At 35.1% G+C, this 17,886-nt stretch overlaps 1 protein-coding gene across 1 annotated transcript; it reads left to right on the top strand.

The window, feature by feature from the left end:
* The first annotated feature begins 16,561 nt into the window (after positions 1-16,561).
* Positions 16,562-17,578, top strand: LOC128213661 (uncharacterized). The gene has a single exon (XM_052919662.1). It carries the CDS (start codon positions 16,562-16,564, stop codon positions 17,576-17,578), a length of 1,017 nt encoding a protein of 338 aa, XP_052775622.1.
* Positions 17,579-17,886: the final 308 nt, after the last annotated feature.

The following is a 17,886-nucleotide window of genomic DNA, read 5'->3' as shown; positions in this document are numbered from 1 at the left end:
ACATCAAATTTCCCAATCTAAATCAACAACACGTAACACTGTCCTTAGATATATTAACATGAAAGTTCCCAATCTAAACCAACAACACATTACCCTGTGCTTAAATATAAAAACTCATTAACGTCCCAAATTAAAAGCTTCAGCATGTTTTCCTGGTTTTAAATACATAAACATTAAAGGTTCCAAATATAAACCAACAACATGTAACTCTGTCCTTTTATATATAAACATGAAAGGTCCCGATCTAAACCATCAACACGCAACCCAGTCCTTAAATAAATAAACATTAAAGGTTCCAAATCTTTATCTACAACACGTTACCGTGTCCTTAAATAAAAAAAAAACATTGACGGTCCAAAATTTAATCCATGAACACGTTTCCCTGTCCTTAAATATATAGACATTTTAGGTTTTAAATCTAAACCAACAACAAGTGACCCTGTCCATGAATATGTAAACATCAAACGACCCAATCTAAACCTCCAACACGATACCCTGTCCGTAAATATGAAAATATTAAAGGTTCCAAATCTAAGCAAACAAAACGTTACCCTGTCCTTAAATAAATGAACATTAAAGGTCCCTATCGATTTCACCAACACATTACTCGGTTCTTAAATATAAAAACAATAAAGGTCACAAATTTAAGCCAGCAACACGTTTGCCTGTCCTTTATTATATATGAACATAAAAGGTTCCAAATCTGAACAAAACGCACGCAACCCTAAGGTTCTAATCTAACCAAACAACACGTTACCTTGTCCTTAAATATATGAAAATTAAAGGTTCCAAACTAAACTATCAACACTTAACCCTGTTTTAAAATATAAAATAATTAAACGTTCCAAATCTAAACCAACAACACTAAATCCTGTCCTTAAATATATAAACTTGAAAGGTTCCAAATATAAACCACCAACTCGTTACCCTGTCCTTGAATATTTAAACATGATACGTCCGAAATCAAAACAAACAGCACGTAACCCTGCCCTTAAATATATAAACATTAAAGGTTTTAAATATTGACCACCAACACGTTTCCCTGTCCTTAAAAATATAAACATCAAAGGTTCCAATCTGAACCAGCAACACCTTACCCAGTCCTTAAATATATAAACATCAAAGGTTCTAATCTAAACCACTAACACGTTACCCAATCCTTAAATATATAAACATCAAAGGTCCTAATCTAAACCACCAACACCTTACCCAGTCCTTAAATATATATAAAAACCAATGGTTGCAATCTTAACCACGAGCACATTACCTGGTCCTTAAATATAAAAACATTAAAGGTTCCAAATCTAAACCACCAACACGTAACCCTGTCCTTAAATATACAAACATTTAAGGAACCAAATCTAAGACAACAACAGAAAACCCTGTCCTTAAATGTATGGACATTAAAGGCTCCAAAGCTAAACCTTAATTATTCAAACACGTAAGCTCCCAAATTGAAACCACCAACACATTACCCTGTCCTTTAATAAATAAACATTTAAGGTTCCAAACCTAAACCAACAACACGATTCCCTGTCCTTGAATGTATAAACATCAAAGGTCACAATCCAAACCAACAATACATGACCCTGTTCTTAAATATATGAACTTTAAAAGGTTCTTAATCTAAACCACCATTATGTTCCCCTGTCCTTAAATATATAATATGAAAGGCCCTAATCTAAACCACCAAAAATACCTGGTCCTTAAGTATAAAATCATTTATAGTTCCAAGCTAAACCATCAACCCTTCACCCTGTTTTTAACTATATAAACATCAAACGTTGCAATCTTAACCAGGAATACGTTAGCCGGTCCTTTAATGTATAAACAGTAATGGTCCCAATCTATACCACCGACACGTTTTCCTGTCCTTATATATATTAACATTAAAGGTCCCAATCGAACCAAACAACACTTTACCTTGTCCTTAAATATATAATCATTAAAGGTCCAAATCTAAACCAACAACACTTAACACCCTGTCCTTAAATATATGAACATTAAAGGTTCTAAATCTTAACGAACAACACTTAACCCTGTCCTTAAATATATGAACATTTAAGGTTCCAAATTTAAACCAGCAACACGTTTCACTGTCCTTAAATATATGAATATTAAAGGTTCCAAATTTAAACCAAAAATATGTTACCCTGTCCTTGAATATATAAACATCAAAGGTCGCAACTATAACCACAAACACGTTACCAGGTCCTTAAATATGAAAACATTAAAGGTCCCAAGTTTAAACCAGCAACACATTTCCCTGTCCTTAAATATATGAATATTAAAGGTTCTAAATTTAAACCAACAACATGTTACCCTATCCTTAAATATACAAAAATCAAAGGTCGCAATCTTAACCACGAACATGTTACCAAGTCCTTTTATATAAAAACATTAATGTTTCAAAATTTAAACCACCAACACGTTACAATGTCCTTAAAAATATAATCATCAAAGGTCCCAATCCAAACCATCAACACGTTTCCCTGTCCTTAATTGTTAAAACATTAAAAGACGCAATTCTAAAACACGAACACATTACCGTGTTCTTAAATGTACTTAAACATTAAAGGTCCCAATCTAAACCACCAACGCATCAGCCAGTCCTTTAATATATAAACATTAAAGGTTCTAATCTAAACCACGACCTCATTACCCATTCCTTAAATATAAAAACATGAAAGGTTCCAATCCAATCCATCAACACGTTACCCTGTTCTTAATTTATAAAAAACATTAAAGGTCCCAAATAAAAACAATTGACACGTTACCCTGTCCTTAAATATATTAACATCAAAGGTCCCAATCCAAACCATCAACTTGTTACCCTGTCCTTAATTATTAAAACATTAAAGGTCCAAAACCTAAAGCACGAAAACATTACCGTATCCTTGAATACTTAAACATTAAAGGTCCCAAATATAAACAATCAACACGTTAACCTGTCCTTAATTATTAAAACATTAAAGGTCACGAATCTAAAGCACGAACACATTACCGTTCTCTTAAATACTTAAACATGAAAGGTCCTAATCTAAACCAACAACACATAACCTAGTCCTTAAATATAAAAACATTCAGGGTCCCAATCTAAAGCACCAACATACCACCCAGTCCTTGAATATATAAACATCAAACGTCCTAATCTAAACTACCAAAACATTACCCTTTCCTTAAAATGTAAAAAATTAAAGGTTCCAATCCAAACCATCAACACGTTATCCTGTTCTTAAATTAAAAATAAACATATAAGGTCCCAAATTAAAACCATCAACAGGTTACCCTGTCCTTAAATATATAAACACCAAAGGTCCCAATCCAAACCTTCAACGCGTTATCCTGTCCTTAATTATTAAAACATTAAAGGTCAAAAATCTAAAGCACGAACATATTACCGTGTCCGTAATTCCTAAACATGAAAAGTCCAACAACACGTTACCCTGTTCTTAAACATGAAAACATTAAAGGTCCCAAATCTGAACCAACAACACGTAACCCTGTCCTGCAATAATAAACATTAAATGTTCCAAATCCTAACCACCAACACATTACCCTTTCCTTAAATATAAAAACATTTACGGTCCCAAATTTAAACCATCAAGACGTTTCCCTGTCTTTAAATATATAAACATTAATGGTTCTGAATCTAAACCAACAACACGTTATCCTGACCTTAACTATGTAGATATAAAAGGTCACAATCTAAACCACTAGCACGTAACCTTGTTCTTTAATATGTTAAATATTAACGCCCCAATTTAGAACAACAACCCTTTCTCTTGAATAATAAACATTAAAGGCCCCAGTCTTAACCAACAGCACGTAAGCCTGTACCTTAATATTTAAACATTAAAGGTCAGAATCAACACGTCACCCTGTACTTAAATATTTAACATGAAAGGCCCCCATCTAAACCAACAACACGTTTTCCTTTCCCTTGAATTATGAACGTTAAAAACCCGAATTTAATCACCACCCATCACCCTGTACTTTAACATATAAATGGCCCCAATTTTAACCACGGACACTTAACACTGTCCCTTTAATAAAAAATATTAACGGCCCAAATCATAACCACCAACACCTTATTCTGTCCTTTAATATATAAATAAAGGCTCAAATCTAAACCAACAACACATAACACTATCCATTGAAATATACAGTCGAAACTCGGGACCTAGTGAAAAAAGTCGAGATAACGAAAAGTCGACTCATCCGAATTAAAAAAAATATCACCAATCCCAACACGTGTGATTGATGTCCTATGTTTACATCCACAATTGAACGGTCTTGTTACATATTTCCGTCGTGAAAACAGCAAACTTATTATTGAAAAATAAAGTGAAACAAAAGAAGAATTATTTGTGTCAAATTTATTTCTTCTACGTTTATGGTCCACACAAACGTACATTATATAAAACCACAATCGCATTAACTGATACAGGTATAGGACATATGACAACAACTTTTATAAAATAGCACATTCGTAAGTGTTTCGTTTATACACAGCAATATAGCACATTCTCGAAAAGATTCAAGCACTATTATTCATAGAATAAGATACAGGTTTCATTTTTTAATAGGTTGAGAGTGTGTTTGAGGGGACGCCGTATTCTGCCGCTATCTGCTTTTTTACCTTGATACCCTTATCGACTTCGATGATGGCTTGGTACTTCTCGTTATAAGTTTTCGATGACAATTTTCTTTTAGAACCCTTACTCCCAATGGCCGAGCCGATCCAGATACCCCCCCCCCCCCCCCCGGATTTTATACCGGGTCCTTCTCTGAATTGGTCGACCAGAGCAGTGGAACTAACATTTGAAATTTTGAAGTTATTCTTTCTGTGCCCATTCGGTATTGTTATCGAGTGTAGGACAAAAGCCCTCCCGGACAAAAGCCCTCCCGTCCAAAAATGACAAGGCGGTTAAAAGCCCTCCCGTGAAAATTACAGGGCGGACAAAAGCCCTCCCGTGAAAATTACAGGGCGGACAAAAGCCCTCCCGTGAAAATTACAGTGCGGACAAAAGCCCTCCCGTGAAAATTACAGTGCGGACAAAAGCCCTCCCGTAACAGAAATATATAATTATGTATGTTAAATACCTGCTTCTTTGTTTTTCTTTCCAATATTTTTAAACTGTAAAGTAGGCAAATATATTTGTTGTTGATATTTTCAATTTGTTCTTATGTCGTATCGGAACATTCCGGACATAAAATGGTAAAATCTGTAAACATTTCGGGAACATTCAACATATGAATAAGCCAAAACTTTTTTTTTCCGTTCATTATTTTATAACAAATTTCAAAGTTCAAATTTAGTTACAAAACGTATAGCTCTGGCGAAGGACGGATATCTCTCTGGAGACAGGTGTCTAGGAGAGCTGTGAGGCATTCTTCGTATGCACTCTGCTGCTTGGAGGTCAGGAGAGCGTAGGCCGCAGTCACACATGTTTCCCCAAGCGGTACTCGGATGCAGAACAGTTGGGCGAATTCCGGTGGCGCTGTGGATAGCAAGAAATATTTACAATATATTCGGGGATCATTCAGCATAATATAAAAATAAAGATTATTATAATAAAACAGTCTGCTATTAGTGTTGTTTATTTTACCTAAACAAATAAAATGGATTAAAAAATAATTTAAACAAAAAATATGAAAAATAGATATTTGAAATGATAAAACAAACAAACCTGTCGAGTGTGTACCATCCATGAACCATGTATCTGCGGTACCTAGCTGCGGAATACCCATTTCGCTAGCGAACATCAGGATCCTCTCTCACGGTCTGTAAACGCCAGCTCCACCACATTACGGTGGTTCAAAGAAAAAGAGCTGTCGACACTTCCGTGGTGGAGCTGTGCCCTATGTTTACATGAACAAACGTTAGTATGACTTATATTTTATTTGATAATTCCATTTAACGGACATATTTCGAAAATTGGAGAATGTGGTACCGTGTAAGAACACTTCTACTGTAGGCTGGTTACTATTTCGTTTCAATATTGTGCAAACTGTGGTGCCAGGAGCTTTTCTCCCGAATCAGACTTGTGCATATTTTGAGATCTGATTGCATAGCAAGTACATTTTGGTGCTTACACACCCCGTAAGAACATTCTCACGCATGCAAACATAACTGTTATGTAAAGTACCTATGCCGGAACACAACAAAACTAATAAGCACTTCTTAAAAAAGGAAAAATGCACATATTTATAAGTGGTTGCGCTGTTGCCCTAGTGGTGGCGCTGTCGAGTAGTGGTGGCGCTATCGAGTATGTTTTGCTCTTGAAGTATTATAAAATGTTAACGCTTTTGGAATGAATACAAAAGTTGCTATGTTTATCATTCATTTCAGCCGTTTGTTTTCGAAATAGTTTTAAATAAGGTTAAGGTAGCTCGCGAAGAGTGTTGTTTCCGCAAATAGTATGCATAACCAGCATAATGTTCAATGAATGATAAACATAGCAACTTAAGTATTTATTCCAAAAGCGTTAACTTTTTATATTACTTCAAAAGCAAAACATACTCGATAGCGCCACCACTACTCGACAGTGCCACCACTAGGGCAACAGCGCAACCACTTTTATAAATATGTGCATTTTTCCTTTTTAAGAAGTGCATATTAGTTTTGTTGTGTTCCGGCTTAGGTACAATACATAACAGTTATGTTTGCATGCGTGAGAATATTCTTACGGGGTGTGTAAGCACCGAAATGTACTTGCTATGCAATCAGATCTCAAAATATGCACAAGTCTGATTCGGGAGAAAAGCTCCTGGCACCACAGTTTGCACAATATTGAAACGAAATAGTAACCAGCCTACAGTAGAAGTGTTCTTACACGGTACCACATTCTCCGATTTCCGAAATATGTCCGTTAAATGAAATGATCAAATAAAATATAAATCATACTCACGTTTGTTCATGTAAACATAGGGCACAGCTCCACCACGGAAGTGTCGACAGCTCTTTTTCTTTGAACCACCGTAAAGTGGTGGAGCTGGCGTTTACAGGCCGTGTCTCTGTGGTGGACTTATTATCGTAGATTAGGAATTGATCTTCCTGTAATTGAGTGTATTGTAGTAGAAGAGGGTTGGGTGTGACTGCGATACTGTTGGGCTCTGAGGGTGCTGTTCCTCGCTTGGCTCTTCTAACTGATTTCTTAAGAGTGTCTGTTTTACCAGCTGCTGCTCTCACCTGTGAAAATAATATTAATCATGTATCTATAAGAATCTTTGTGGATCTTTCCTTTCATATTTTACTTATAAATAGGAAAATATAAAGTATGCTTTTCATTTGAATTTACGATTAATAACTGTTATATATAATCAGTTTTTATTATGTGATAATACACGTAACACTCTATTTTTTACATAAACATGTTTATGTTCTTAATATGGACATACATATTACCTCTGGCACTGTTGCCAGTTTGTCAGTTAAGATCTGGCCTGGTTTTTCTCTGTTTTTGACTGCGGCTGACATGATATCGGCGTGGACCTTCATTGCTTCCAGCTTGAAGGAGTCTCCGCCATGCGTGTGAGTGCTTCCAGCTTGAAGGAGTTTCTGCCATGCGTGTGAGGGTACACCGACTTTATATCTACAGTCTGAAAAATAAAAACAACAACAGATTAATGAAAAACAAATTACGTGCAATTTAATGCAAGCATACTTCATACATAGTAACAAGTTACCACAAATTATAAATCATCAGTATTTGAACATTTTTTTTAAATGCAACTTGTATATATGTTATGTATATATACATATAACATATATTACAAAAAAAATAGTTCGATCCCTTGTGTGGATCTCTCGTATAGAAAAGTTTTGGGAAATGCAGATTATAAATAACATTAAACTTTTATACGTTTATTTCTGTTAGCAATTTCAATGCTTGTATATATCTTCAGACACTAACGTATAATAATTAAAACAAAAATTATATATTTAATAACATATTTAGCACTCTAACAGCATAGTTTATTACTATACTTACATTTATGTCTGTGGTTACAGCTCCTTTACACTCAAGAGCTTTACGCTGGGTACACTCCCAACGGATGGTCGTCTTGTTGTGTTTTTTCTTAGTGTAAGCATGGCCTGCATAACACAGTTTAATGCCACCTTTGTTGTTCTTAATGACTTCCATATTCAAATTGAATAGTGATACAAGGTATGCACTAGTTTTATACACTTATAAAACATCAGTTTGTATTCAGCGCAAAAAACTAATTAACAAATATTTTAAAAGCAATTAATAAATTTTATCATCAAATTAAAGAGATTAAATTGCATAGTGTCAATATCAAACAATTAAGCTTAATGTAATCCAGCATTCAATTAAAATGTGATAATGATAAAAATGAAAACTAATAAATTTTATCATCAAATTAAAGAGATTATACTGCATAGTGTCAATAACAAACAATTAAGCTTAATGTAATCCAGCATTTAATTGAAATGTGATAATGTTAAATATATTGCCTTTTGATAATGATTTTACAAAACTAATTAACTATGCCTATATATTTTTTTGCAACTAAAAATATAATAGCTACTTTTATGAATAATTGATTCGTTAAAAGGCACGTTAAAAACGTTTTGCATTTAGTGAATTTAAACTTCTGTTTGTCATTTTACTCTGTCAATCTTAATCCTCATATGGGAATAATCCTTTCATATTTACGTGAATTCAAATATGTTAGGGCAGGGCTTTTGTCCGCGCTGTTATTTTCACGGGAGGGCTTTTTGTCCGCCCTGTCAATTTCACGGGAGGGCTTTTGTCCGCCCTGTCATTTTCACGGGAGGGCTTTTGTCCGCCTTGTCATTTTTGGACGGGAGGGCTTTTGTCCGGGAGGGCTTTTGTCCGTTTCCCATTGTTATCAAATCAATAAAATGTTCATGTTTTATACAATACCAAAAAGAGCTTGAGCAATAAATGTCTCCTTAATCAAAAACATAAACAAACAACTATTCGCACTAACCAATTATATTTTTGTATCCTCCAATTATGACAGTTTGTTATATTGACACGCACGGTATTTTGCGACATGCTGCTACAACGCCAATTATCTGCAATAATTTACTTGTAGCATTTTAGTCACTGAATTTTATTTTATAAGAATACATATATACTTTGCAATATTCAAATGTACATTGCATATTAATTTTACAATGTTCTTTTGTTCGTTACGTATCCACCACGTTACATGCTTTAGATATTTATCTTTAATGCATATCGCCCTAAGCGCATTTTGTTGTTAAAACGTCTTATTTCTAAATGCGGCGGTCCAGCATGGAAAAAAAGTTATGTAATATTAACTTATTAATAGCCTTGTGACAGTCACGTGGTAGATACTGACCAAAATATGCTGATAAAACATTATTCTGGTTTTGACAAGCGTCGAGGATACACCTCTGTTAGGATTTCCTAAGTAGTATAGGGGTCTCTCCGTAGTCAAATTTGCATAATGACATCATCAATTATAAATAGCTCAGTCAAATTTGCATAATGGCATTATCATCGAGATCTTGACAACATCCTCATATGTGGCGCTAATAAATTTGGTTTCGACCTAGCGTTTTGTATAATTAAGATTTAATCTATTTACATTAATAAAGTAGGGGTCTCGCCAGTCCAGCTTTTTTGAGCGGATGACAAGTTAATCATGTGAGTTTGATTGAATAGCAGCAATGGCTGAATAATCACAAAGCTTGTACTTTACGGGGACGGTCCGTCTTCATTAAACACTTTAAATGTCAATGATCACTTAAAAACGTTCGCATGAATTCAGCAATTATGTTAAAAGCTCCTTTATATAAAGTCATGACCCTTCGCGCCTATCATTGTAGTGAGATCAGTCATTAACACACAAAGAAGTCAACTTCAGAGGTAACTACATTTATTGTACATACCAATTTGAAAATAAATGAACAAAACCTTGTACACAATTTTCAATAATCATTTTCTCAAGGAAATTCACTAAGATGTATGTTATAAATATGAGTGTGTACTTGATAGTTTTAATAAAAAACATTGATAAGAGTAATGTAACATTGAATTCATAAGTAATAATGTTGGTTAAATGTTTGAAGCAATAAAACGTTATCTAGGCGACCATTTACAAAAGTCTTTGTTACATTTCTACTGTATGGTTTTATAAAACGTATTTCAAACAAAATTTCAGATAATCACTAGAAATTGTTAATCTTTGGAGCCTACACGCCATAAGAAAGAAAAAAGGTCAAATATTCAAACAAGTATGGTTTACCCCTTTTAGTAAATACAAACTAGCTTTCTGATTAATTATGAACAATGCATTATCCCAAGGTCAGTGGTCTATCGCGCTTTTACTTTTGAGTAATTAACTCTGATCCTGAAAGGTCTGAGGTTTGAAACACCCCATAGTTTTTCTTTTTGTTTCAATGCAAACATATTTAAAAGTATCAATCTGGTAAAACAGAATACATGTTACAATCACATAAAATGTGACTAGTCCCGTTATTAAGTATTTAGTTGTCATCCGTTAAGTCAATGATGGGCGGTGTATTAGAAGGTCCAACGGGACACGGGGCGTACGTTGAAACTTTAGACTTTTGAATGATATCAGCGTTGTACCCTTCAGGCATATGGTGTAAAAAAAGAGTTTTCAGTGCGATAGACAGAGAGTAAAATTCTAAACGGTGAGACTCTCCATTAAATCCTTCGAGTACATGACTCAATTCATGTAGGAAAACAACTATCAAATGGTCAATACAAGAAATGCCACTTAAATTGAGTATAATCATAACCTTGGTCGAACCAGCACTCTTTATAGTAATACCTATGGGAGCATTGCCATGTTTTTTATCAGTTTGATACCTAAAGTATTGAATTCGGTAGAACGCTGACCATTCAAATGGGTAAACAAACTGAAAACGACTTCTATAGCGGAAAAGGCTGCGTCAACTGTAAATGGCCGCCTAATATAGACATCATTATCTTCACAACCATATCTGATGCCGTACAAATTGTCAGGATATTGAAAACTAAATCTAGGTAAATTACGAGTGTTTGTTCGCACATCCCCATTTGGAAGTTCTTTAATAACTTTCAGTTTTTGCACAATATAACGGCCACATCCAGTTTGTATTGACATTAGCAGCATCATATAAGCACTTGGGAAACACATTCCCTCTGTAACATCACAGAGCTCCGGTATTTGGAACTTTTTAGCCACCTGAAAATAAAGAACACTATTTAAAATTGTTTTGTTAACGCACACGCACATACGCACACGCACATACACACGCGCGAGCACGTTCATATAGAGATGAAAAACATTGAACATTGGACCAAGAACGCATAAAATTCATAATAGTGATTATATCAGCAAAGTACCGGTTGACTAGCTTGGAACATAGATTCGCTACGGGCTTAATTAGTTGTCAACTACCTCTACATTTATCAATATTTTATAAAGAAACTGTCTCAAAAGAGTCAGTATTTGTTTACATATTGTATTTTTTATGAGTAATCACACATTTTGAATTTATATTACGCTGTCATGCATATGATATACGTTATTCTGTTATACTATACTTATAAAAGGAATCGCTAATAGATATACTAGCTTACCCTTTTTACCTCTACATTTATCGATATTTTATAAAGAAAATGTCTCAAAAGAGTCAGTCTTTGTTTACATATTGTATTTTTAAGAGTAAGCACACAATTTGAATTTATACTATGCTGTCATGCATATAATATACGTTATTTTGTTATACAATACTTATAAAAGGAATCGCTAATAAATATACTAGCTTACCCTTTTTGTCACTGCATTACGGGGGTTGAAGACGTTCATGTTCTCGTGTTGACCTAATAAGTAATAAATGATATATCAATACAAAAAGAAAAAGAAAGACTAAAAAAGCTTAAATAAATGTTTATTGTAAATGCAATAACAAAAATGTTCCAATACACATATAATGGAATACGATTAACATAAAAAAAATAAAAATAATAATAATAATTACAATTTAGGTCCTGAGAGAGTATACGTAATACACTAAATGTTTATTAATATCATTTACTCACCACAGCCGCGCATATTTGAAGCCATTGTATAAATCTTGTATTTATAAAAAGATGAAAAGTAAATTGTTTTGAAAAGCTAGGGAGTTGTTATGTATGTGGTAGAAAATACACGAATGGACAGAACAAATGAAAAAATGTCACCTCCTCCCCTAAAATGACCAATGAATTAAATGTTAGTTGACCAATGTACCCACCCCCTGAGTAAAAACTACAAATCATATTCAACTATGAAGAAATACCCGGATGAATAGAACAACTGAAAAATGTCAAACTCATATCTAAGATGTCTCGGCAAGATTTTGGAACACCAACTCTTCGGAGCGAAACGTATCAATTCTATGCCAAAAATCTTATTTATCCGCATTATATACAAAGACATTTGTTAAGGTCAGATGTCTATATAAACGATAAACCAGGTTCAATATTTTGTGGTGATGTTGTGTCAGTGACGCAGATAGTACATCAAACAATTGAAGCCGGTGTTGTAAAAAGCTGTCGGGGAGATTTTAACAAAAAAGTTATACTTGAGCATGATTTTACCGAGAAAATTGGCATCACACTTGATGGGCAGCCCTCATTAACATGTAGGGTAATTTTAAGGTATCCCTCGTGCCTTATCTTACCAGCCAAAATTAAGCTGTCAGACATCGAGATTGTTACAGCTTTTCCGGTATAAATCCATCTTCCCCAACTATAAACCGTCTTCAATCAACACACAATCAAAAATAAACACAATAATAAAAAGAAGCAAACATAAAAATAATAATAATAATAATAATAAATTTAATAAAATGGGGCACTGTCGAGATTCGATCTCGTACCACACACACACCCCAAATAAAGAGAGAAAAAACAATGATTAATTGTGTTTAAAAACCAGCGGTTTGATTATTTACTATGGTTTAAATCAATGGTAAACTTCACTGCACCTGAACAGACAGATTGACCAGGGACGTAGTAATTGCCAACCAGTAATCCGCTGGTTCATTTAAGGACAGATAAATCAAGCGATTTTATGATTTAACAAGCAACCCCATGTAAACATGTTTCTGTCTATGTTCGTTACGGGAAATGTAGATAAAAAGCCTTATCTTATTTCAATTATAGTTGTTCGCAGCAGTTAAGAATGATATTTTATCTTTAGTATGATACTCTTTTTGCATATTGTTACTGACAAATACGATTATTATATGGTTTTCAATACAAGTACATGATTTTTATGAAGGTAAAATCTGGTTTATTTCAAATAAAATCTTTAAACTTATATATTTGTTGAAAAACGTGATAGCACAATCAAGGTATAATATAGATACATTATTTAAGAACAACATTTTTAGAAAAATAAGATTTGTTGAACGTACTGGATTTACCGAAAGAGGTGTTATGTATGCACTTTTTTGAACTTCTAACAAGTGCATTGTTTTTTTTTTGTTTTTTTTTTAAAAATACTTTAACAATAACATTTGTTTTATTGAAAGGAATTTTTCTTCATTACATAAATTTGAAAACATCTAATAGTTATCTACAATGACTGTCAAGAATTTTAGATATAAAGCAGCACTCTTAACACAGTTTAACTTGTTTATGTATAACAATGCAATCAAACACCGACATACTGGTTGGCTACTCCGTATCTGAATAGTTGTAAACAATAACATTCATTTTGACCTGAGTAGCTTAATGTACAGGGGAATAATCTTGAATATTTGAACATGACATGGTTAACAAAGTATTCTGCCATGACCTCATTCATGTTACTATAATTAACTATTCGAGTATGTAAATATACCCACATTTAATCATGTTCATTTCTATTGTGTTGTGTTTAATTATAGTAGTGTTATATATAGAGTGTTACATTTAATAAGGGTGTCTTGTAAACATTGGAAATCATTTTACAGAAACATGGATCTACTGACCTCAACCCTCGAATTCATGCTGAACACAATTTCTAGTGAAGATGAACTGATGAATTTTGTCGCTACATGGGGTATTCAAGAGTCTTCAACTGTACGGTTACGACTTTTCCAGATACGAAATCCTGAGTACGGTGGCACCTTTGTCAATGAAGAACTTGACCTCATACTTCAACATTTTGGGGGAGCATCTACATCAACTGATCAACAAATGTCTTCTACCATGAATGCCGATTTGGACATGGCATTTGATTATGTTCAAGAACAAGATGAAGTGGAGGGTGCTGTTCAAGCTATTTTGTTTGACGATGAAATAGAAGAGGCATCACATGCTTGTGTTGAAGACGGCCCCTGGAGTCAGACGCCAGCTGTTCAAGCTATTTTGTTTGACGATGTAGTGAAAGAGGCATCACATGTTTGTGTTGAAGACGGCCCATGGAGTCCGGTGACAGCTGTTCAATACGGAGCAGGAGACGAACCGGGTCCGTCCAATAGATCCGACCATCTCCCACAAGGCCCATCACATGAATTGGATACACCTAAACTAAAGTATACTATAAGAAAGAAAGGTGTGCGAACCTTTGCCAAAAATGCGGCAAAGGATACGACCTATGAAGTCCAGATAGATGAAGAGTATCACGGTCAACGTCTCCACGATGTACGAATTGGTCTTCACCAAATGTTTGACGATCTGTTAGGTCAGGCGCGGGGGAATTTAGCGGGAAATGATTTGGGTAGGGTCATCATTCATCACGAGGGACTCCACGATCCGATCATTATTCCATTACAGAAATGGAGTGAACTCTGTGCCGATGTGGTCATGTCTACTATCGAAAAGGTACTTAATAGTAACCAGGAGTTGGCTGTTGACTCAAGTTTTGAAATAGCTATAGGATCGATCAATTTACCCAAAGAAGGCACTAGACAAAGAATCATTAAACATAAAGGAAAAAATAATTCTTAACAACTCAAAACTTCCATCGTGACTATAGAAAATGAAGATCAACTGTGTATGGCCAGAGCTATAGGGGTCAGCTGGGCAAAATTAAATAGATGTTCACCGGAATAATGGAAAGAGATTGTCAAAAACAGAGGAAAGAAAAGTAATTTGGAACTGATTCTCAAACACAACAAGGTTCCAAAAAGTTATTTTTCGAATTTGCTGAAAAACAAACGAAATGAGCAGAGACAACTTGCAGTCATACTCAGTCGAATGGCGAATGTACCTCTGGATAGCCCAGCCAGTCTCAGTAACATAGAAGCGTTTGAAGAAGTTCTTGGTGTGAAAATAATGATAATCAGCGCCCGATTGGGTAACAAATTTATCATCAACCCTAATATTGGCGAACACCCGTGTATATATCTGTATTTGGTCGACGACAATCATTTTAACGCCATAACCAGTATCACCGGATTCTTCAGCGTAAGCTACTTTTGTGACAAATGTCTCAAACACTACAACAATCTAGAAAGACATGAATGTGAGATTAAATGCCTTGTATGTAAGAAGGACAACTGTCTCATGTCAGAAAACACCGTGATATGTAAAGACTGTAACATGAAATGCCGATCGCAAGAGTGCTTCGATAGACACCGTCAAGGACCAGAGGGACTTAACCGTCAGCGAGATGACGACCAAAGTAAAGAGGTGTCGCCGTGTGAGACATTCTGGAAATGTCGTATCTGTTATAAAGTCATAAATAGGACAAAGCGTAATATAAAAGATCAGAGATGTGGAGAATACTTATGTAATTCTTTTAAAACATATGTGCTCGAAGATCATCTCTGCTTCTTGAAAGCTACACCATACAAACAAAACGATTCTAAATTTATCTTCTTTGATTTTGAATGTTCTCAAGATGAAGTATTAGAATGTCAAGAAGGATACCGTCCAGTAGAGTGTGAACACAGTCAATCAGAATGTAATACTTGCCTTAAATGCCAGAACTGTAAGTCTTCTTGGTGTGGAAAGTCGACCCATCGACCCAATTTTGTTGTCGCCCAAACAGCATGTGATGAATGTAAAGACGAGGCACCAGACGCACCGTGTAAAAAATGTGGAGATCGTTGCGAAAACTGTCAGAAAGAGGAAAAAGAACCTTGTTTACCGAGTTGCGGACAGCGTGAATTTATTTTTGAAGGTTGGGAGACGTTGGAAACCTTCGGGGCCTGGTTATTTTCACCTCAACACAAACACTATAAAGCCATTGCTCACAATATGAAAGGATATGACGGTTATTTTCTACTTGAGTATCTCATTGACCAGTCCATACGCCCGAACAAAATCATTTACAATGGTTCAAAAATTATGTATATGACGATAGAAAAAGGTCTTAACATCACAATTGCCAATACCCTGTAGGACACCTTGAAATAGTAACATCCAATTTCAAAACAATCAACGACTACTTTGGTATTGCCAAAGTAAAAATACTACCACCTAGAGGACTCTATCATCCCGTACTTCCTTACCGTTCAAATGGAAAACTCAAGTTCCCACTATGTCAAACATGCGCCGATACAGAAAACCAAAATGATTGCATCTGTTCGAAAGAAGAAAGGGCGATGATTGGAACCTGGTGTACACCGGAACTTCAAACGGCTGTACAGCAAGGGTACACAATCCTTCAAATCTACGAAGTGTACCATTGGTCTGACACGACCAAATACAATCCCTCTACACAAGAGGGGGGTCTGTTTGCCAAGTACATCAACACCTTTCTCAAGTTCAAACAGGAGGCAAGCGGCCCTCCCGACTGGATCAAAACTGAGGAGGATGTCCTCAAATATATCAATGACTACTTTCAAAAGGAAGGCGTCTCGCTACAGAGTGATATGATCCTTAAAAATCCCGGATTGAGGGCGTTGGCCAAGTTGTGCCTCAATAGTTTCTGGGGTAAATTCGGACAACGTCTTAACATGCGACAAACACAGTTTTTCCACACAACGGAAGCTGACCAATTCTTTAAGATTTTTACTGATGTCATGAAACAACCGCAAAACTTTCACATAGCCTCTGAGGACACACTTCAAATGGAATGGACGTACAAGAATGACTGTCTACCTGTGGATAACAAAACCAACGTATACCTGGCCACATTTACTACCTGTTGGGCCAGACTTAAACTCTACAGTGTGTTAAAGACATTGGATAGAATAATATTGTACTGGGATACTGATTCGTGTATCTTCACTAGTATTCCCGGACAATGGGAACCACAACTAGGAGACTACCTTGGAGAGCTCACGAACGAATTAGGCGAAGGAGAACACATTGTCGAGTTTGTGTCTGCAGGTCCAAAAAACTACGCATATAAAACGAACAAAAACAAAGAAACCTGCAAAGTGAGAGGTTTCACTTTACATTATACAAACAGTCAAATGATCAACTTTGATAGTGTGAAACAGCTAGTTACATGCCCAGAAGCGCTATCAGCAGTAACGGTAGTTACTCCGAGAAAGATATGTAGGGACAAAAGAAAACGAAAGCTCTACAATAGAAAAGAAGAAAAAACATACCAAATGGTATACACGAAGCGTAGAAGAATAGACAACTTTGATACGGTACCTTATGGTTACTGAAAGTAATTATTTTTGGATTGACCTTTGTTTAACATTGTAAATAAGATATGTACGTGACTATTTGTTTTTTATATGGTTTTGGCATGTTTTTGTACTGTTATTGAATAACCATTTTATTACCTGATTGTACATATCATATTTGACATTGTTTGACTGTTGCATGTGTTGTTTGAAATAAAAGAACATATACGATTTTTCTCAGGTATTTTTAGTCACTCAAATTAAACATTATAAGGGTCAGTTACAATGTACAAGGACCATCGTGGACGAAATAAGACGTGTTTGAATAAACCATGAGCAGTAAACAT

Source organism: Mya arenaria, chromosome 2, assembly GCF_026914265.1.
Source record: "Mya arenaria isolate MELC-2E11 chromosome 2, ASM2691426v1".
Taxonomy (NCBI): Eukaryota; Metazoa; Mollusca; class Bivalvia; order Myida; family Myidae; genus Mya; species Mya arenaria.
The sequence above is the reverse complement of the archived record's forward strand: the minus strand, read 5'-3'. Positions and strand labels throughout refer to the sequence as shown.